The 22,615-nt window shown below is 48.6% G+C and overlaps 1 protein-coding gene across 1 annotated transcript; it reads right to left on the bottom strand.

The window, feature by feature from the left end:
* Nucleotides 1-1,234: 1,234 nt before the first annotated feature.
* Nucleotides 1,235-13,562, bottom strand: LOC128707289 (uncharacterized). The gene is made up of 4 exons (XM_053802241.1): nucleotides 13,270-13,562; nucleotides 1,888-2,539; nucleotides 1,490-1,811; nucleotides 1,235-1,422 (listed from the first exon to the last, which is right to left on the bottom strand). Exons 1-4 carry the CDS (start codon nucleotides 13,560-13,562, stop codon nucleotides 1,235-1,237), a joined length of 1,455 nt encoding a protein of 484 aa, XP_053658216.1.
* Nucleotides 13,563-22,615: the final 9,053 nt, after the last annotated feature.

The following is a 22,615-nucleotide window of genomic DNA, read 5'->3' as shown; positions in this document are numbered from 1 at the left end:
GATTTGTAACGTGCGTACCCCGCGTTCCTAAGTAGTCAACATTAACGATTTATCTCTACAAACTACCTGAGTTGTGCCTTTTGCTTGTTTGTTTTTGTTTTTCTTTGTGAATAAATATATCTATAAAAAAAAGTTTTCCCCAGATGGTAAAGCTATACTTGAAGGAACGTCACACGTTTGTGCAAAATGCGTTTGTTTTTTTGGAATTTTGAACACGGCCGATGTGCGGTCTGTTTTTTTTTTACAGTTTGATTTGAAATGTGTGGTTTTGTTGAGTGTGCAGCATTGAAGTCCTTTGTGTTGTGTAAACTTAAAGCATCAACCGCTGCTTCACCGTCCTCGGGGGCAGTTTTGTCGTGTGGAATTGGGAAGTGACATCCGTCAGAGTAAAACCATGTAAAAGAAGAACCTTCCACCCATTTTCTCCGTTCGCGCCCCTCCATCTTCCTCCACCGATCGTAGGTGGAGTCGGGTGTGGGGCAGCACAGCAAACGGGGAAACCTGTACCCACCTACAACCCCATACATGCACTCACACATACACGCACGCACTCACTCACACATACGCATTTAAAAACGAAACGACACCGGATGGCGGTTTCTTACTGCTAAACGCTGCCTAATATCTTTGTGCCAATCACTAAAATGTGATGATTGTGAAATAATTTCAATTACGATTCGTAATGTTTAGTTTTAGTTGCGCGCCTCGCCTACTGGTAACTTAGCTTAGCTTCTTTCTTGTTGTGCGTTCCGCCTACGTCTACTGGCAAAAACGGGGTGTTCCTGTACGGACATCTGGAAAGCGGCCGCTTGTTTGCAGCACCTCCGGTATAGAGCCAAAACAAAAAGCGCCTTTCGTGCGGCCGAATACTGTGCGGCTTGGTTAATGGTTCGGTCTGTTCTGCCCTGGTCGCAACACTGGCGCGCGCGGTAGGTACGCTAGCGCCCTTAGAATACTGCATAGGATAAACACGTGAACGGGTTACGATTACACTTAAGTACTACCTTAACTATCGCCAGGTTGGGCCCGCGAATGGTTGCGTCCCCGTCCATCGGCGGGGGGGGGGGGGGGGGCAGTTGAGCGGTGCCCAACACCAGCACTGTTCAAATGTGCGCCGGCTTCGAAGCGCATCCCGGTGCAAAAACGGGAAAACCGTGTCCTTTCCCATTGTTTGGTGATTTACTTCCCTTCGCGCAACTGTTTGGCACAACATGGCCAGCCTGGCCCGACCGGTTCACAGGTAACCGAACCGTACCATATCCCGACAGACGCCCGACATTCGCTTGATGTACGCCGGATTGTACAGCATGTCCTTCGCGAGCTCATCGATGTCGACCAGCTCGGTTGTTTCGAGTGCGGCCGACACATTCGGCAGGTCCTTTTCCACACAGCAGGTCGAGTGGAGCGTCATCAGTGCCATGCCTAGCGATGCAAAAAAGGGATTGATTGAGCAACAGCAGAGTGAACGGCACCGTGCACGGGGACTTACCGAAGCCGAATCGGGCGTACTTCTTCATGTGCATCTGGAGCCGCTCGAACGGGAACAGCTCGCGTCCATTAGCCGTGCCCAGCTCGTCGATGCGGCGTATCAGCGCGCTGTGGTACTTGCGCAGCAGCTCGGGCAAACGTTCGCGCAGCTCACTGTCCGTGCAGCAGAAGATGAAGTAGGACAGATCGATGGCGGGCGTGGCACAGCGCGCGACCTGCCAGTCGAGAAACTTGAGCTCTTTGGCGGCCGGATGGTGGTGATGCTGGTGGTTGGTGAAGCCATTGTTGTTGTGTCCATCGTCGGCACCGTTACGCTGTGTCGGCTGCATTGGTAAGGAGAGAAGTTCGAAGGAAAGAATATAATGCGTGCTCCATATCCGACGCGAAAAGGTCGCTTACCATCGGTCGGTAAAGGATGTTGCTGATCCAGCAGTCCCCGTGGCAGATGACGGTGTCGTCGCGGTTCTGCACGCAGTCCACCATCGCCTGCCCGTACTCGTCCCGAAACCGGCACAACCGTTCGGCCACCGCCCCATCGCCCGTCTCCGGATTGCGCTGCAGCGTCTCGATCGCATAATCCACCTTACGCTGCAGAAAGTCCACGAACGAGCTGTGCAGCGGTGGCACAAAGATCGTCTCCTGCAGCTGGCTGACAATCTGCGCGTACGCGTCCGGTGCCTGTTGCTGCATCGCGAACGAGATCGCGTGGAACTGGGCCAGATGGGTCAGCACCAGCAGCACGTCCTCGTACGCGAGCGGTTCCGTGCGCGGGAAGTTACGATAGCCCTGCGCGGTCAGATCGCGCTGCAGTATGTACTCGAAGCCTTCGCAGCATTCGGACACGATCACGCTCGGGTAGTGTGTGAAGCTTTTGGCCGTGCGCATACCGCGCGCCTGCTGGAAACGCTGAAACATCGGAAGTACCACATCGAAGACGTATTTTTCCCGCTGGAAGTGTGCGGAGCTGTTGTACAGCGAACGGCGCAAACTGGTCGTCGGCGCTACCTTCGCGATGACGCTGATCGGCTTCGGCACCTCGGTAAACACCAGCCTGCAAATACGGTGTGGGTTGGAAGGGGGTTATTCGAGTGGAACGGGTTTGGCTTGGATTAGATTTGAAATGCGCAATTCTGCAATACAGTTGCTCAGTAGGTGATTAGAACCTTTAGATAAACAATCTGGCTAAAATTGGACTTCTATTCGCAGGGGTTTCGAGCACAATATTGATTCTCTTGGAATGGGTTAAAGTTGATCCGAAATCCTTACCAATTTCTGGATCTTGTTCAAAATGACATTGATTTAGCACAAAGTTTTCTCAACTACCATGTTGGTAAACTTTGCAGATATGTCAGTTGCAAGAGCTTTGTTTTTTACCATTAGAACGGCCTGGCCGTATCGACTTACTTTGCCACGTAACTGTCCTTGCTACGGGGGATTGGCCCGGATGGGATTTTGGTCCGGTCCGTTCGTGTGAAGACTGGTGCCGCTACCATCATAACCACCGGGCCGCCCGCAAAAGCTTTGTGTAAAATCAGTTTGTTTTTGATCAAGATCCAGAAATTGCGAATAATACTAGATTAAACTCAATACGCCATTTAGGCCGTTTTCTGCTAATGAGACAGCACACTCCGGGCAATATTTTATTCAAGCTTGAGCGAAAGCCGTGAATATCCGAAAGTGTGTTCATTAATTTAGTACATTTCATAAGCAGTAACAAGAGCTCGGTGGTTTTAAAGTTCGGGAGTTCATATCCCATTTTATTTGAAAGATATAGCATTGGTGCCCCATAAAACTTCAAATGAATGTCTTGAGGACAATAAATAATAAATTAAAAATTCGTGCTGCTTCCACTAACAACATATTCAATCACGCAGAGATACCTTCTGTACTGAACTACCTCAACAGGACTGCAAAATCATGGCAATGGCATTGGACATGGTTGTGAATAACTTTACGAGCCTCGGTACCATAAACTAGGTTTAATTGATTTTTATTGACGGTTTAATGAGTACTTTAAAAACTCATCACAATTTCAGTCAATAATAGTAAAACATTTTGTGTCATACAACGTCAATAAACTTGATGATTAAACGTTGCTTCCAACTATTCAACGTCGAATAGGTCACAATGGAAGATTGTAATGGCTTTAGGTTAAAACATTTTTTTTTGTTGCAAAATTAGCATTTAAAAGTATTTGTTCGCAGAACTCTTTGCGTATTGCTTCTTTAGAAAGTTCCCCAAATACTTTTGCGAAACAGCAAAGTCAGTATAGAGTAAAATGACAAGTAGCCATGGGACCTTATGTGACATGTGACAGTTAGATGAAAAATCGTTCACGCTTATCGTGCATACAAAAGTGTTTTTACGCAGTGGTGGATCTTCCGAAAGGCGGACTAACCGCGTATTTGCGGACCTGAACTTCAAGTGACAAAGTTACCAACAACCATTGGCGGATCCTACGGCATTTAGTTCCGCTTAAGGCCCCGCCGTCAAGCTAGACACCGAAGAAAGCTAGAGTGCAAACAATGTTTGTATTCGCCTTGTGTGTTCGTGTGAGGTAGGAGAGAATTCTTGAAGAAAATGGGCCCCGACTACTATCCCGCTCTTGGCCTTCAAGTAGTTGAATCCGCCACAGTAGCTTCGTATTTCATTATTTAGTTTTTTGTTTTGTAAACACTTTTACATCTAAATGTCAAAATCAAACTTAAAATGGCGCACTAGATCTGGATTGTGCATCGACCTGTATCCCCTATAGACTTTGCACTACGCTATGAAAAGTCTCATTGATTGAGCACTGGATGCAGGGGTACTGCATCAATAACCAACGTGCGTCAACGATCATCACAAATGAAACTCCAAATAGAAACACTGTTTGTTTTCCGCGAATAGTGCCACCCTTCAAACAAAGCCCACGGGACAGAAGAGCATCTTAAAGACGGCACACTCACACACACACACACATACGGGATTGCTGCGGACAGTTCATAACCATTAGCACCTTTCGCAGATGCCGGTGTAAGACACATGGCTCATAACACCCGGTGGAGAGACGGCCATCACACTCCCATAAGCGTTAAAAGGGCTGACATAATTGGTGAAACTTGTCACGCTCAGCAGCAACCCGGGCGAAATGGGGTGGCGCAATGCAATTGGTGGCGTCAACATCTGCCCACCCGCCGGTATTCCTTGCGATTCCTACCGATCTAGGTCCGTAACAAACTTGGACTGTCTCAATCACCCGCTCTCGCGTTGTCTTTATCGTACGCCTAAACCAATCCACTTCGCACAGGTGTGAAAAATACGGAAACGCTGCCGCCAGAGCCGGGCACGTTCTGTTTACATACCGATTACTAACGGTTACGTTTGCGTTGCGGTTCGGGCCACTTCCACCAGCGGTTGCGCCGGTTGTTGCAAAAAGGGGAAGGGCGTAAGGGGTTGCGGATTTCCTTCAGTTCATATTGTGCACAGCTTTTTCGGAGGCATCTCCCCCACCGAGCACATGTGTGTTTGCACGTGTACACGCACGGGACAAAGCCAGTGTGCACCGTTTATGTGCCTCAGCACGTTTTCGCTCGTAGCGAAAAAGCTCGCACAACGAAAACAAACAAAAACAAACAAACGGAATAAAAACAACAACGATTCAAAAAAAAAAACCTCCACTGCAAAATTGCTGACCCCCTGTGACCAGGCGTACACCCCCTGGTGTTTTTTTTGTTTTTTGCTTTATTTTGTTTTCTTTTCCATTTTGCACATTGTTTGCCGATTATGCAAGCTTCATATTGAGCAGCTTTTGTGTCTTATTAGTGACAAAAGCGCATGATTGTTTCCTTCCTGTCGTCGCCACCATCGGGCGAAGGAAATTGAAGGCATTTAAAGGGACGCATTCGTGAGCGTGTGTAAGTGTCTGTTTTGTTTTAAGCTGCTGTTGTTGTTGTTGTTTTATTTGCTGCCTATTTTTAAATTTAAATTTCGCTCTCCCTCTTTCGACTGCACACAAACCTCTGTTACAGCTTGATTGGACGGTCCCTGTCTTTCCCATTCGCACATTTTACTCACGCAGCTCATTACGCATTTCCTTCCAGCTGAGCACAAATTCGGGGGCTACCCTTGCATAAACCGGGTGTGCGTGTCTGTGTGTGTGTGTTTGTTTTGGGGCGAAAGTGCGTCCAGTGCTTATCGATATATCGGCAGACACCTTGCATATATTTGAACGCGCTCGGTAACCGATTCGGTGCGCAGAATTGTGGCGTACGTGCGTGTATGGCGCGTGTCACTTTTGCATAGCAAATTTCCACCACTTGTGTCCACGTGTTGTGGTAATGTTTCGAAAAAGCTTATTTAACTTTTGCACTGTGAGTAGTATGAGTTTTCCTTGCAACGCAATTAACAATTCATTTTAAGGCATACATTTAAGAAAAGAAAGCCAATCTCCGGTATATCGCTGATTTAAATTCGACCCTTTCCGGTTGGGGAATTTCTGGGTTTTTTTTGACGAATTTATATTAAGTACACACATTAAGCAGTTTTACTATGAAAGTTGAAAATGATCGTATTGTTCCATTCTTTATTGAAACCCATAATTACTTTCCGTCGTATTTTTTACAATTAATGGGCTTATTAAAGGGAAGATTTTCTGTCACATCGCGCTTGACAGATTACACCCACCCGAATTCCCGGATCTGACTCGCTTGGAACATTCGTTTAATTATCAAAGTAGGCAATTAAACAGACTATTTGAATTGTTTTGCATAGAAATTGGCTAACCGTTTCGAGATTGCGTACAGTTACTTGAAGTTGACTGCCAGGCATGATTTGCGTGAGCCCTGTTTGACAGATGAACTACAAAACCGGTGGACGGAAAGTAACACCATAATGTGTGAAATTGTAATTTCCAGCCAGCCCGAATAATAATAAATTTCGTTTAATAGGCACCTGAATTAACGTAGTTTCTACGTACTACATCTGGAAGACTGGAAGAATTCTCTTGAGGCATTGCCTGGCGGTTGAAAATTTCAACACCGCGCAAGAAACATTGTTTAAGCATAGCCAAATCAGCATCACGCTCTGTTGCCCTTCACACCAACCGTTCCAATCATAATTTGGATAAAAATTTAATGAAACACCTTCCCACGTTCCCACAACCTGCCGCTTACCCGGCCCCGGGTACAGTATGGTACACTATCCCGTCCAGAAGTGCAGCATCGTCTGAATTGGAAAGGCAAGGAATGGGCCCACACTGGTACTGGCATCGCCGGTTGCGCCCTGCTACATCCCCCGGGCACCCACAAGGTAACAGCCCCAGAGAGGTCAGTGATCTCACGTACGCAATTTCGGAACGACTCGTAAATTGCATCCATGGACGGCGGACGCGATGACGACAAACCGGGCGAGACATTCGCGGCGGACGAAGACCGCGCGGCATCGAAAATTTGGGAAAGGGACAGCTGAGCCATCGGTGTGTGCGCCATTAGCGGCACGTGTGTTTGTGAGCGAGTGGTTCAACAGATTGTTCGTGGTCAGTTTCCAGTACGATCAGGTATTATGCGCTCCGGTGTGCAGTCAAAAGTGCCGGCGAATGTTTTCTTGCTCGTCTTATTTTTTGCCCCTTAAATTGTTGCTCGTTTTTTTTCTCCTTAAATGATTATTTTGGCGACCTCGCCATACGAATACAGGTTACAATTCGGTGTACTGTACACCGCACGCATGTACAATCACGGTCGGTGTACAGGCGACGAACCCCTTTCACCGATCTTCTCGTATTGGGGCACCGACCGTACACGCCGGATTATATTTTATTGGCTATTGTATACATACAGACATCTATATATCCATTTTGTTAACAAAGAAAGTTAACGGTAGCAAGGAAACTTTCTTTTACCACATAATACTTGACGCTTTTGCTTTGCGACCTGCGGGGTAGCCTTTTACACCGAACGTCATGTTGAATGTTGTGATCGTGAAAATTGAAAGATCACCTAAAATTTATTAAACAAAAAAACCAAAACAGACACATAAACAGTTTGTTGGCCTTTTGTTTTTTTTTGTTTTGTTTTTGTTTCAAAATCAGCAATCCAGCTCGTGTCGTATAGCGTAACCAGTTTGCTAAAAAGGAAGAAGGATGTATTAAGTGGACGCACATACGCACACCGGAATTTCGTAACATAACACCAGCAGGGTAGTAGCGAGAAACAACCCCCACCTAGTTCCAATGTTTTATGCAAGGGGGTACTATCCCACTGTCTTCCTCCCCAATAAAAAACACCGAGCATCCGGAGGCACTTGAATCGTAAGAACGAGCCATTCGAGTCACAACTCCGCGGCCGGAACGAACATGAAGAAGGGCACGGTGAAAGGAAGCAAGTGGGGCTACACGTGCTGAAACCCACACCGCCACCCAGGGGCGAGGGCAATTTGGTGTGTGTGTGCGGAAATGGGAAGGAAACTGGGTTCTTTTCCCATCCGTTCGATAGTGCCAAAATTGATGACAGGCTCGAAATTTGACACCATTACGAGAGTCGCCTGTCATTGCGTTCGCGGTGTAGCGAACCGAAAGCACACGATCAGACCAACCAACAACATCAACAAAAAAAGCAATTACACACTTTAAAATTGTTGGCGAGGGTGGAGTGGGGGGGGGAGGGGGGGGGGTGGTAGTTGAATGGGAACGAGGTGGGACTCGTGACGTTGTGATAAAGCGGCATGTTGATGCGATTTTGTTTGCTTTATTTTGCTACCCTTCCCCCCGGGGGTTACCCGCCCCAACTCCACTGCACTTCGCAACCACATCGGTTAAGTTCTTCTTTGCCGTGTACGTTGTTTTAAGGGGTGGTTCCCAAGGGGTGATCCACTGTACAAAAATCAGCACTGACCTACGGTACTGCGCTGGATGAAACCGCCCGTTCGACAGATGTAGTTAATCAGCGAAACACACACTCGACAACGCCGAGAGGACGCTCCGACCAGTCCGACGCACACAAACATGAGCACAAAAAAAAGAAAGGAAAAAAACAACGAAAAAATCGAGCCTGGGACTGGGTCGCGGCAAATAAAGCAAAAAGGGCACACCGTTAACGGTGTTGGGCGCGTGCTTGATCGCGTCGCACAAAACTTCGAAAGCTGAAACCCACCGGCACGGATTGAACCCGCCGCGACGGGACGCGGTTCAATGGCCGGAACGTTGTTTGCCACGGGGGGAAGCGCTGGAAACTGGAGATGGGAGCGTGGATTTTTTCGCGCAAAAGGATTTTGTCAACGTCGACCGATTTTTGCGTTTTTGTTCCTCCAACCATTCGAGGGTCCGATTCGAATCTTCGTGCGCCCGACGCTCCATCTGGGTCTGGCACCCTTTTGCGATCGGTTTTGCCGTAGGGTTGAGAGTGGCGATCATCTCCCAAACACGGGAACTCTCTGGCAGGAAAGGCTTCCTTGGAGGTATCGGGTGAAAGTAGCAACCATGAGTACTGCGGAGGTTCCGGAAAGGATCCGGATCGTTGTGAAACTTACCGTTCTTCCACTGCATCCCCCTTCCCCTCGGTTCGCCATCCCGCTTCATCATCATCCCGGTGCCAAGATTTCGAAGAACCACACACCACAGACGGTGATAATTGTGGGAAAAAGCAAACATCTGCAAATTGCGCTACTTCGGACCATGCGACCATTATACCATCACCGGTTCATCATGCAAGAACGGCAAGAAGATCATGTCTGCAACGGGGTGTTTAACTTTTTTTTTTGTTGCTGTTTGCTGCTCCCCCATTTTGCTGACCTCAGCAGTGTGCGGAGCGAAGATGCACGCTTGGTTTTGACACTGCGCACTCAGCTGCAGAGAACCAAACCGGCCAGGCGGTTCGTATTTTGTTGACCAGTGGTTTGCGATTGCTTGTGCGGTGCCGATGAGATCGGTGCGATTGAGTCTGGATCGATCGTACGGGTTCATCGTACGTAAAGTGAACGCGCCCGAACGTTTGCACAATGGTGCCGCACCGGAATCAAAACACAGGGCCGGAAGGGCCCACGGCGAGGTGATAGAATTTTTGGGGAAGTTTAAAACATTGAAAAAGGCCCACCTGTTGCCACGACACAGCCGCCCATTGAGGTAGGGCACCGTTTGGAAACAATTCTGCCCGATTGACCAACTGACCGCGTTGCACGATTGTTTGGTACGATTATTAATAATTGTTTTGTTTCGGGGTTTTTTAAACATTCTACCACGACGGCATCGATCGTATGTGGGCCACAGGCCTAAGACCAGGTACGAACGGAGTGGCGCTTTTACCAACCGAGATATTGACAGAATAGGGTGAACAGGGTGGTAGTATCATTGCAAAATGTTTGGAGAAGTGTCATTCATTGGGGCGACATTCGACTCATGAGTCATCTCTTAAAGCATTAACGAATCTTCAAAGAATCAAGAATCTTTGGAAGTTCTTGAATGCCTAAAGATCTTCAAGGATAAGGAGGATGAATTTCCAAGAATTTATGAATTCCCTAAAGAAAAATCGTTCCAGAATCTTTGGAGTATCTTCAGAATCCTTGAAGCCTTGGAAATACATGAAGTTTCGTAATGGAGATTCAAAATCATTCATTTGATTTAAAGATTCATTCAATTCCAACAGTTTTAATCCGAATCTCTGACCAATAGTCGAAAGCATTTCAAGCAAATACATCGTTTTTTTTCTTTGCGGGCACAACAGATAGAATCTTCCGTACGCAAAACCCTGCGCGTATCGTATTGACAAACGTCTAAACCCGAGTCAATTACCCTTTCGAGCACCGGTTCGAATGGTTTCGAACAACAACAGATCAGTTGATATTGTACGCGCTGCGACGGCAGAAAACCCTCGTGATGCCTGCTGTTGATGTTGTTGTTTGGTGTTTGCTCCCACTCAACCCAACTCGACCAACTCCCACCCCGGGCAGTAGATTAGCATCGCTGCCGCGTTCAACGGCCTCTGACGACGCGGCATTGAAAGCGAAACCGCCATGCGAGTGATCGTTCGAAAAAATTTCGGACCACTGGACGCGCCGCACCGCTTAGGAATTGTCCAACCGCGCACGTCCAACAATCGGAGACTGACCTCTCCTTGTAAGGGAACGGCCACTACCTCGACCGCCAGAATCCACAACATCTCATCCGCCTAATTCTAACTCTCGCGCGAACGCGTTGAAATGTTAGCCACCGGTGCCGGGGCGTTAATAAGTGGCGCCTGGTCGGTGTGTCTGCATCGTCGGAAATCAATCTCATCCATCACACGTGTGGATGTAGTTACGCTGCGTGTTACGATCATCAATCATCATCATCGCGCACATTGAGCGTTTCATAAGAAACCCGCAGTGGGTGGCGAGACAAGGTGCGAGACAAACATTCCAACACATTTGAATTGGACTGAAACAAATAAACAAAAAAAAAACGCTTCCGATGGGGCATTGGATGCGATTGGAGGAACAAGAACAAACGCTACGGTACGAAACATAAGCCGAAAGCTCGCACGAAAGCAAGAACAGGAGCTTTTGGTACTGGTTTTTATTTTCCTTCCTCCGACCACTCATTTCGGGGGAAGAAGCACACATTCTTCAAATTCCTTCCAGCACCACCCCCTCCCCCCCCCCCCCCCCCCCCCACCAGGCGCAGGTAGGCAGCGAAATGAAGGTCAGTATTTGCGAAACGGCGCGTACGATCGAGTCGAGTCACCGATAACGATCACGCCGCAAACACGCGGCGCGGAATGGCAATAGACGCGTGAATGGGGACGCTTTTCGGATGCGAGTGGAAGCGGCAGGTATGGAACGAGACCGGTAAGCTGACCATTAAAAAATAACAAACCGACCAAAGTGCGAACCCCCCACACGTAAGGGGCGGACAGCCCCGGGCCTCAAGAATCAAGGGGTGTGGAGCGCCCTGTTTGTTAGAAACGTGCGCGAAATACGTCCAGATCCAGGTGGTTCTACCCCTGGCCGGATAGAACGAAGTCATGGGGAAGAGGCAGAGAGAGAGAGGGGGGAGGGGGGAGGAGAGGTTTGAGTTCTCGCGAGAACCAAACACGCATATGGGACGGAGTTGAATGGAACGAAAGGGAAAATCAAAAAACAGGTTTTTGGTCCGCTGTCGATCCCGTCCCCTCCTGCCATTGCAACCCCCTGCTCACCTTTAAGAAGGGGGGGGGGGGGTTATCGTCCAAAACAACATAAAAGAACACAAACACACACACGCACACACACAGGCTGGATGTTATGTTTTGCGTATTTTAATAAGCCGTCCGTCCGTTCTTGCGGCGCCGCTTCGTCCGATGGGGGCAGTTGGAATGGGCTTGCAGCAAACAACACACACACACACACACACAGGCTCCGGGCTTTGGGTCACCGGATGGGGCGAGCCGAGCATCGGCAAGCATTTTGGGTGGAAAAAAGAAAATGTGTGCAAATTACGTCGTACGGTTTTCGGTGTGAATTCTGCCACATTCCACGGCTGGATGCTCCGAAACCGGAGGGGGTGGGGGAGGGAGGGGGTGGGATGCTCGATTTGTCCGGCACGGTAGAATGAAATTCGCAACAAGAAAATTCGCTGCTTTCGATGCTGCGTTCGGTGCGGAGATAATGAGTGCGAGAAAACGCAACACGTCCAAGAGCGAGTTTTTGGCGATCGTCTGAGCATGAATGAATGTCTCGACGCTTGATGAGATGACTTTTTGGGCCAAACAAAAAAAAAGGGTACTTGGGTAACATATTTGCCGGCCTGTCGGCCGAAGCTGACCTGAATCCACCCGGATGGTACGTTCTGGTGCGCTTTAATTTTGCAAATTTCCTAATAGAGCAACGGGTCCGGCCGGTCTAGCGCACCCGCCCGGTGGGTATGAGTGTCAATTGAGTTAGAATTTCAAGTTCTTCGCTCGAGCGCAACGCACACGGGCGGGCGAAGAAGCGACAATCTATGCGCCCGCGCCTTAAATGTAGTTCAAAGTCACGCCGGACAATGTGGGTCAATCGATCTCCGCTGACACACAGCACGATCACCGCCAGCCGCCGAGATGACACGGTGGACATAGCGTTGTTGCGTCTTAGGCCGCCGCCGTAGACAATGACCATTGTCAAATAAACTACGCATCTGCGTTGGCACACCGTGCGCGCGCCCGCTCCCGCACGGTTGCATTAGATCATCTGCATCCGGTTCCAGTGCGGGCCGGCCCATCGGAACCGCTACAATCCACTGTGCGCCTCCATCAAACACCGCGCACCGTGTGGGCAACGCACCGGTAAAACGAGCTTCATTTGCATTGCCGACCCTGGACGCTGGTTGACGGTGAAGCGAAACCGTGTTTAGAACCCTAGATGTACGGCAAACAAACAGCATTGCACCATGCACGTTTTTGTTTGCCATTGCAGCGCTGTTGGTTGGGATTTGACGTACATCTTTCCCCCAAAAACCGGAGACAGGCTGCTTGGATTTTTGTGTTTTGTTTTGTTTTTTTTCGTGCGCCTGCTGAGACTCAAATCGACCACTTTGCCAATCGCGCCTATCATTGCTGGTTGTCCGGTGCATTTTTTAGACGATAGTAGCACATGACTTTCAACGTACGTTGATAAGATGGCGGGGTTGATATTGCAATCGAACCAAACGCACCACAGCTTGGACCCGAAATCATTGTCACTTATCTAACCATCGCCAGCTTACGGCCGTCCCATTCTGCAGGTGTTCCGAACCCGGGGTGTTCGAAAACAATTGACCACAGCACAAACACCACACCGGGTGCTCGGTACGCACGCACTTGAGCGTTGGGCACTTACCCTGCGTCGTGCAGCTGGTCGCCATCCTCGTTCCCGTTGGCGTCGACCGTGAGCGCTTTGGTGTCGCCGTTGGCACCGTTGTGCATACGGTTGCTGTGCGTGTTGTTGTTGTTCTCAAAGTCCTCGATGTCCCGGCTGCCGGGTGCGATGACGATCCGGTACACGTCGCCGGAGTAGCTGTCACCGTTGCGCGAACCGCTGGTCGCCGTAAGGCGCGGCTCCCGGATGCCCATCTTGGCGACGAACGCGTGTATTGCTTCCACCACGTGGACGGGCGGTTTGGTAGAACTCATCTTGCACAGAAAATGTTTTCTTTTGTTTTTGGGGTGGGGAGGGGTGTGGTGGGGGGCAGTGCGCGGTTGAAGTTTTTTTTTTTTGAACTGCAAGTTTCACGTCTCTTGGCCCGAAAACAGCGATCGCCCTGCTGTAAGGCGACGAATGTCTGTTTGTCACAAAACTTTCCTGCACCCTAGCGAACCTCCTCCGCGGCTAACGCCCTATTCTCTTTTGCTAAACCTTCGTTTGTCAAAGCGCCAGTGTTTTTTTTTTTGCTTAAGCTGCTGCGTCGCAAATGCTTCTAACTGCAACGATCGCACCACACGAAGCCGGTAAAAACACGTGCTTTTTGCGATGCACCCAAAAAGGAAACACTCGTGCCTTCGCGGACACACGTTACACAAACAAAAAAACCACTCATACACAGCATATACGCAAGGGTGAGTTCACACTCCCACTGAACACCTCACTTTGCTCGCAAATGTCTGCGCGACCGCAGGAGACCACACGGCAATGTTCGGGCGCGATCGAAACACTCCACTCCAAGACGAACGCCACGATCGGCGTCAACCGGTGGGGCAGAATTGTCGCACCGCAAGTGTGCAGATGACGGCTTTTCGCTGCTACTGCTGCCCGTACTGGCTGCTCTGCGACTGGATGCCTTGAATGCTGCTAGCGCGACACCGCGACCGATTCAACCCGCCGCAAAACTCGACTGACGCCGTTCGTGCGCATCGCCACGATATTAATACGCGAGAGTTGGCAACCCTTCCGTCCAAAAAGGTTTCAGCACACACAGCAGCACCCGGGGCCGTACTCGTCGGCTGCAGCCAACCGGCGTGTGGTTGTGTGTGCGCGCGCGCGCGCTCGGGTGCGAGCGCGCCGTATCTCTGTGTATGCGTGCCTCGAAGGGTTGGAAGTGGGGTTGTGGTGGGGTGGGGCAGGACAGGGGGGAAGTTTTGCGGGACCTGGAGAGGTGTCGGATTTTTCGGCCCCGGGTAGGATTCGCGTCCGGGGTCCGGCGTTGACATCTCGGCCCGTACACCGTCCACCCTTTTTGGGGGCAGCCCAACACCTCCAACACCCCCCTCAAACCTCTTCCTTCCAAGGCGCCAAACGACGAGAGCGCTTCCCTCTGTGGGTGGGGGGTGGTGGCGGGGAGAGTACGGCAAGCTCGCGTTGTGCGCGCGAGTGAACAGGCAGCAGATAGTGGCGCGCACGTTGGAAAGGGTAAGCGATAGGCCACTGCCACAGTGGATTCCTCTCTCTCTCCCAAGGAGAACTAACGGGGCGAGTTATAACGGAGAGTTTTTTGGGCTCTTGGAGAGGTTGCCAGCAGCAAAAGCTCACCCGTCGCCCCGCGTTTCGGGTCACACGGGTATGGCACGCTGGGTGTTTTGGGTTCGCTTTACCCCACACCCGCCGCTCGCGCGCATGAAGCCCAACCCCTTGCCTATTTTTGTGCTTACGCCTGACATACCGGACATCCTTTAGCGTGGATGCTGTGTCGTCCCAGTGCCGGGAGGGAGGGTTTTGCGTACGCATCGATCTCCGCGTGTTAAGTTGCGCGCGCGCGCGTTCTCGACGCGCTTTTCGAGGGGGGAGGCGTTATTTTGTGTGTTCATCTTCATCTTAGCTTTGTTGCTGTCGCTTTATTTTTCCCTCCCTGTTTAAGCTAAAGACTTGTCCATTTGGTGTTGTGTGTGTGTGTGTGAGTGCTTTTTTTTTAAAGAAGTATTTATTTCTGTTTTCGGGAATATTCGTTTCGGACGACAACCGATCGCCCCAAAATGGTGCGGGTATTTGCAGCGCGGATATGCGACAAGCGTGAGATAAGACATAAATTTACCTTTCCGGTGTTTCGTGTCTGTGTGTGTGTGTTTTTGTTTTTTTTTTTTGTCTTAGCCAGTCAACATGGGACTGTCGGGAGGCTGCGAGTCGTTACGGCAAGTATCGGGTGTTGAATGCAAAAGCCATGCATAAACTCCCGGCAATAAATGCGCATCGATCACGGTTGTTTTTTTTTTTTTGGGGTGATGGTCGTGTTGTGACGGAAAGGCAACAGCCCACAGGGCTCTCGCGTTCAAGCGAACGGATGCATGTTTATGTTTTTATGAGTCCGGTTTCGGGGAGTGTTTTTTGTTTTTTTGGCTTGGCATCGAGCAGCCGAACGATTCTTGCCAATTCTTGGCTGCATTTTTGTTTTATTGCACCCGTTCGAACCGTTCGAAATCCACTCGAATGCGTGGATACGATCGCACCGCTGTGCAGTTTACAACCCGAACGGCGAAAAGCTTCGTGTTGTTTTTACCACACCACCTATGAAACTATGCATCCTGCAAAAGAATGCTCATATCGGTCCGCCGTGGGGCCATTCGAGGGGACGCCACAACATTTCGGCCGGCCAGTAAAATGCATAAAACCAGCACGATCGTTACGGGGAGCTGTGAGGTGCAATGCGATCGCGCGCAACCAAATGACGCTTGCCGGTGTGAAAATTCATCCACCGCCGGGCTCGATGTGAGTGACACAGAAAGCAAAACTTTCCATTGGCAGACCCACGAGAACGCTGGCTGTTTATTATGGCTGCGCGTGTTCTGCAAACAAGATCACGAGGTCTTTGGGTAATGGAAGCACCCGGTAATGTCTGGGCAGAAGTTCTGGATAGGGAGCTTTCGAACGCAGTCGAAAAGGTACTTTTGCGGGGAGGTGTTTTCACGCAAGCGGCCTTTCCTTTTTTTCCCCCCGTTTGTGTGGGGTGTGTGCGGCTGTGCGGAACGTTTATTTTAGCATGAAACAATATTTATGGCTGAAGGGATTGTTTTGTTTATTTGGCAGTTGAAATGTATGTCAAGCGATATGGTATGAAATGGAGGAGAATGGTACGGTGTCATTATGAGGTTGAGATTGTGTGTGGCATTGTACGCTTCGATTACGATTAATTTCAACCAAAATATTGCCTCACATGTACTACCAACAAAATTTTAGGAGAAATTATACTGATGGTAATGACCAGATTGACGGAAGTACTTGATCTTGAAAGTTTAAGTAGGGCTCTCCTCTTTTCTCGAGCATTTGCAAGATGAAATGAGGCTATGCTATGCGATAAACTCTCACTTAATGAGTAAGAACACATTGAACCAATTCCAACAGTCGGAGAGGATACCTCATCTACCTCTACATATTCCGTATTCCAGATCAAATGGAAAGAATTTCAGCAATAGCGTCTACTTTACCGCTTGAACTCGCAAACACGATAAATAATTGTGATTGTTTATCGTGATTGCGTATCGTTTTGTGATCAATTCCTACCTGACTATTTTCTCATTGGCTAAAAATATTCGAAGGATTCGACACCCCAACATTAATCTGCAGTTGGAACCGTTTGTTACAGGGTTTTCTAGCTTAACCGATAAGGTTGCAACTGTTTATAGAATGTTTTGCAGTTGAAGATTAATTTGTGGATATTTGTGTTGGCTGTATATGAATGATTATTCACAACGGACTTTAAAACATTTTTGTGACGTTTTACGATAATTTATTTTACAATTTGTTTACAAAATTTACGAAATTTTACAATTTGTGAGAAAAACTTTGCCAAAATCGATAACATCTTCCAAAAGCTCGAAAAAACGATACATTTTCCCATGTATCTCTACAAAATCAACTTCAAATTGAACACATTCTAGAAAAAAAAAATCTCCCACACGTGGAGAACATTTTTCAAACTCACAGAGCTATCTTAAATTGTTCACTGCCATAAAAGAGACAATCTCATTTTCAAAACTACCCTATTAACGAACAACTACACATAGTACTAATGAGTGGCCATTTTGTTGCTACTACCTGATCACTGAAAGCTTAACAAGCTAATACCAAACACAAATGCACTACGGTGCATCCATACACCAATCACCATTAAATGCCAAATGTCACTTAAGGTTTTATTTGCGCTAAAAGCGTGAAATAGTTAATTGTACTACAAACCGTAAGGTTTATTATGGTGTGACCTTCGCATCGCCACAACATGCAACACTATTGTGCGCACCCGTGTTTCCCGCCGGATTTGAGTTATCGACCAGGACGGCATTTAATTTTCTGCTACGGAATTGGTATATTTAGTTAGGGGAAACACACACACACAAAAAAAAACGCAGCCAACTCCGTTGGTGTGGTTTTTATTGATGCTTTTTAACTATGCAATAGATAGGCACCACCTTCAATAAACATGCATTTCATTTTGCGCATTTTTTTTTGGTTGGTTGTTGTTTGGCGAGTTGACTAATAATTCTTGCCAGGCTCCCAAGAACAAGCGCACGGATTCGAAAAAAAAGGAAGATTAAAAGCAGCGAAACGCACACTCAAAAACCCACGCTAGGTGAAAAAAAAGACGACGAAGCGCCTGCACCCACAGCGACCCCATCCTCCCGGTGGCGCATGTGAAGTGCATCGGGCGAGAACGGGCTCACCGGTGGTTCCTAGGAAGTGCGCGGACCTCGAAACATCCAAAATGTTCCAACCGGTGCGCCAGCGGCTGTGTGTGTGTGTGTTTGGTTTGGCTGGTGACCTTGAGCAAATGCAGGAATGTTGAGTTCCGCGCACTCTAACGTTCGCCCGCACCCGTTAGCCTGACCGGGCGAATCAATTGCACCGCGTTGGAATGGGAATTCTTCGACCCGGGACGGGCGGAAACGGACCAGACGCAAAGTGACCCAAAGTGAGCCCGAACCGATCGAAAGAGGATCAGCAAGAAGTGGAACAAGCGAACGAGAGAGAAAGAAAGAGAGAGATAGAGGGACACCGGCGTAGTTCGGTGATTGATATTCGGATGTCGATGACTCGCGCGCAGCAGCATACTTTTTTTATTATTATTTCGTTGCTTCCCTTGCGTTGTGCTTTTCTTTTTGGACCGCAGCTAGACCGGTGCGCCTCCAAGGGAGGTGGAACAAAGCCCGTTCGCAACGGAAAAAAAAGGCAAGAAAAGGCCGATCGTCTCGTCAGCTACGTAATAATCTGTCTGCTCGTAAGAAAAGGGGTGGCGGGGGGGGGGGGGGGGGATGGAGAGGGGGGGTCGCGTTACGAGCTTCTTTTTCCTCTCGAATTTTTGCTACGTTTGACCGTTCCGTGGGTACCATAAAATGTTCCCCCTGCCATCCGCCTTCTCCTCCTTCTTCTCCTCCTCCACCCCCTTTTTATCCGCTTCCATCCGCTAGCCTGAGGCTTGAGGCAAAAAAAAATGAAACTCCCCCGAGTGACCGAGTGACGGTTGTGGCCCGCTGGTCTCAGAGACCGGCCACATCACCGGTGGCACACATTTTACAGACGGCAGACTCCACCGACTCGATGCTCCAACACCGTGCGTGCGTGTGTGTGTGTGCATGGCCGTTTCCCTTCTCAACAATGGTCACCCTAAGGTGAAGGGAGGTTTGGCCGAGCGCGCGCGTGGTTCTTGTCTCTCTTGCGCACGCTTTCGTAACACACGCACTCGTGCGTTCGCGTCCGGCTCGTCTTCTGATCTGAATTTTCTTAAGGTTCGTTAGCTTCCAAAAGCCAACCCTCCGAGTCTCACCCCGGTTCGCTTGCGCAGGGTCGGTCATCCGAAAGGGGGCGAAGATGCTTACCCTCCCCACCGGCCACTTCCCAAACCCGGCCAAAATCCGCCACCTCGCGGTAGCGTAGGATAATAAGATGCTATGAATATTGATGCGTGTTTTAGTTTTCGGCGTGTGGACCCCGAACCCATCCCACCAAAAAAAAAACCCATCCCAGCCCGGCCACCCATCGGTGCAAGGAGTTTTGAATACAGCGGAGATTCTGTTTCATTGCCTTTTGTTTTTAATCACCTCGAAAGGTCAACCAATTTCGACGGTGTACGGCGTACCGCCCGCGGTAAAAGCCATCAAACCCATCGCAGGAGATTAACCACCGAGCAATCAGCGAAATGCGTACCAACAAACCCTTCCTTCAAGCCACCCGGTCATTCTTACGTGGTTGGTTCGCTTGTTGCGCTAATTAACTCACGCGCCAAGCCACTGAGGTCAGAGAAAGCAGAGGCATCCCCGTTCGAGGGAACACCGGGGCAGGGAATGTCAATTTGTTGAACTCCCAATTGCCAACGGAGTAGCCTTGAGTGGTCTAGAAGATCCTTCTCCTATGCATCGATCATCATCCGCATGATCGCAATGCGAAGCGTTAAGCAACAGAAGGTCCAGCCGGTGAAGCGGTCCCGAGGGATGTCCCAAACGAAGCACCGGATGGGACGGGAAATCGAAGAAACAAAATCGGAAATTCCCGGATCTTGGGCGGAGAAAGAGCACACCGAAGAGAGCGGGAAGATCCCTCAGGTACCGCGAGCAAGCGTACACACTGTTTCGCCTTATGCTGGCCGAACCGAACGCCGTTTTCACGTTCTCTCACCCCCAGCTGAACGCTGCCTGACCGCCATCCTGAGTTTCTGTGTGTCTTTTGAGTGGCGTTGTTTTTTTTTTTGGTCGTTGTTGGTTACGGTTTTGGGCAATTCAATTCACCATAACATTTGGCCCTGTTTCCTCCTTTGCTGCCAGCTGCCCTTTTTGGTTGGCCCTCTTCCCGACCCGACCGTTCCCGCTAGGAACCGGGACTCTTAACACATCCCAAACCGAAATGGTGCCGTTTGGCGATGGATGGACCTCTGGTGGTCTTTTGTTTCCCTCCCCCCTCCCCCCTCCCCCCTCCTTCCCCCCTGAGCAAGGGTTACGACGTTGCCGTAGGCTTCTACCTTTTCGGGACTCCGTTGAAAGTGCCATTATTCTTTCAACCCCTTCTTGCGTTCGGTCCGGTCCACCAAACTCGGCATCTTCAAAAACCATCTTCAGCCAGTTCCCAAAATTCTCGAACCAAATTTCGTATGCCTTTCGGTTCGCACAATCGAGATTTTGGCAGTGGTTGTTGGGGGGGGGTTTGCTTTACTTTACTTTTTGTATTGTGTTTTTCTCCTCAAATCTTCAACCCCGTCCAGCCATCGACTCGCCGTTCAGCTACACAGAGCGCCGTGTGTGTGTGTGTGTAGAGTTTTTTTCTCCAATTTGTGTTACTTGTGTGTTGTTGTTGTTGTGTTGGCATGAAATTCATTGTTGAATGTTTATGCTGCAGCCGTGTGGCATCGCGCAGCCGTAAACGTCGCCTAGAAGGTCATTCGCCAACGAAAGTGTCCACAGTTCGTTGAACCCTCGGTCGGTCGATCGCATCGAACCGCCCAGGGAAGGCTGGTTTTCGGTTGCGCTTGCGTTTCGCGGCCAGCGGCCGGTTGTTGGTTTTTTTTTTTGGGGGTTGCATATCCGTCGCCCCCTTTCCACCTGCTTTGCCCTCCTTTCCGCCCCGCTCCACCGGGATGATTGAGGATGCTGGTGATGCTTGAGAAGCTGCATTTGAAATTTCATCCCCCATTTGCTTCATACGTGATGAGGATGATGGTTTTCTGTGAACAACTTCACGGGATTCCCTGGGATTTCTGGAAGGCGGTTTTGTGCATTTCTTTTCGCCTCCTTTTTTTTTGTTTCTATGTACACACCCGTTCCACTGCTCGCCCCTCAATCAAGGGCGTCGTATCGGAAAGAATGGGGCCTTTCCATGTGATGACTTAGAATTTTATTGCTTCCTTTTGCGCAACCCACTGTTCTCCCTTGCTCGTGATCGTTCGTTTTTTTTCTTCTGTTCGTTCAGGCCGGCTTTTGCTTTCGATTCAGTTTGTGATGATGGTCCAGGTTTTTTCCGTTGCTTTTTTTTTGCTTTCCTGTGCACGTTCGTTGCCGTTGATCTTCCCTTTTCGTGCGCGATGCGCCCCCAACCCAATCGCCCAAAACGGTGGAGCTCGCCGTCTTCGCACAAGCCAAGTTTTGGGATGGGAAGAATAGCGAAAGCGAAAGTTTAGCGCAAGCGAAAGAACGCACACTCACCGGCGAAGACGATGATCGGTAGAGAATTCTGCGAAATTCGCCGCACAAATTCCACCGACATCCGTTAGCCCTGTGAAGGGGGGGTTGCTAGTTGTTATTATGTTTGTATCTTTTCCTGGAACTCCTGGGATCGATCGGGTCGAGCTTGTGATGCGTTGCCGGGCCACGGGCGGAATTCGCTTAGGTGTACGAATTTCTATCACGATTCATAGCATTTTTTTTAGCACAACTCTCGCTTTTGTTGCGACGCAAGGTAAAACCCGCCAGCGAAGGTGAAAAGAATGTTGGCTCACATTGTTGAAGAATGTTGATTGGAAGATATTTTCCCGTTTTGATTCGTTCTTTTGAGGAAATTAAGAAAGCATCAAGATATCAGAAAAGTAACACAACTGCATACTATCTGAGATGATATTTTATAAAAAAAAAACATCATATTTAACAAATCAAAGCAAAGAAAATGCATCCAGTTAAGGAATATACATTTAATGTTTAGTAATTAGACCAAAATATGTAATATCTCTCAGCATCTCAAATGGTGGAACCAGATTTGGAGAACTGAATTCAACAAATAAATCCTTATCGATAGAGCCTTGCAAAAGATGCAGAAATTTAAGTACAAATACAAGAATACAAGATTCATTAAAACTGCAGATTCAATCATAACTCCATAACTCATAACTCAAAGATTGATAAGTATACAACCAAAAAGGGGAAAAATATTTAAAATTACAAAAGCATTGCTTAGAAGCCCAAACCTAAACCGGGAAGGAATCGTATTCCCTGAAGGCATTTGTGAAAAAAGGCAATTCAAGGGATTTCAAATTCTTAGCTAACTTTATGAATGGTATAAACAATAATCCGTACGTAAAGAGAGGATTGTGACAGAATTTGGGAATGATTCTATAAGTAAGATTATTAAAGCTTCAAAATATAGTATTTATTTTTACTTTTATACAATGATTCTAATGATTAACAACACTACACTACTATCGAATTCTACAGGAAAGTTATTCTAGTAGGAATGTGTTTGAAACTTCTGAGAAATTTTCAAATTCTTAGGAATTTTATCTTGTCTTTAGACATCAATTGAACAGCTCAATTAGTTCCTATCGTCATCAGTTAGTATCTCACCCAAA

Source organism: Anopheles marshallii, chromosome 2 (assembly GCF_943734725.1).
Source record: "Anopheles marshallii chromosome 2, idAnoMarsDA_429_01, whole genome shotgun sequence".
NCBI classification, from domain to species: Eukaryota; Metazoa; Arthropoda; class Insecta; order Diptera; family Culicidae; genus Anopheles; species Anopheles marshallii.
This window is presented reverse-complemented; position numbering and strand designations above follow the sequence as displayed.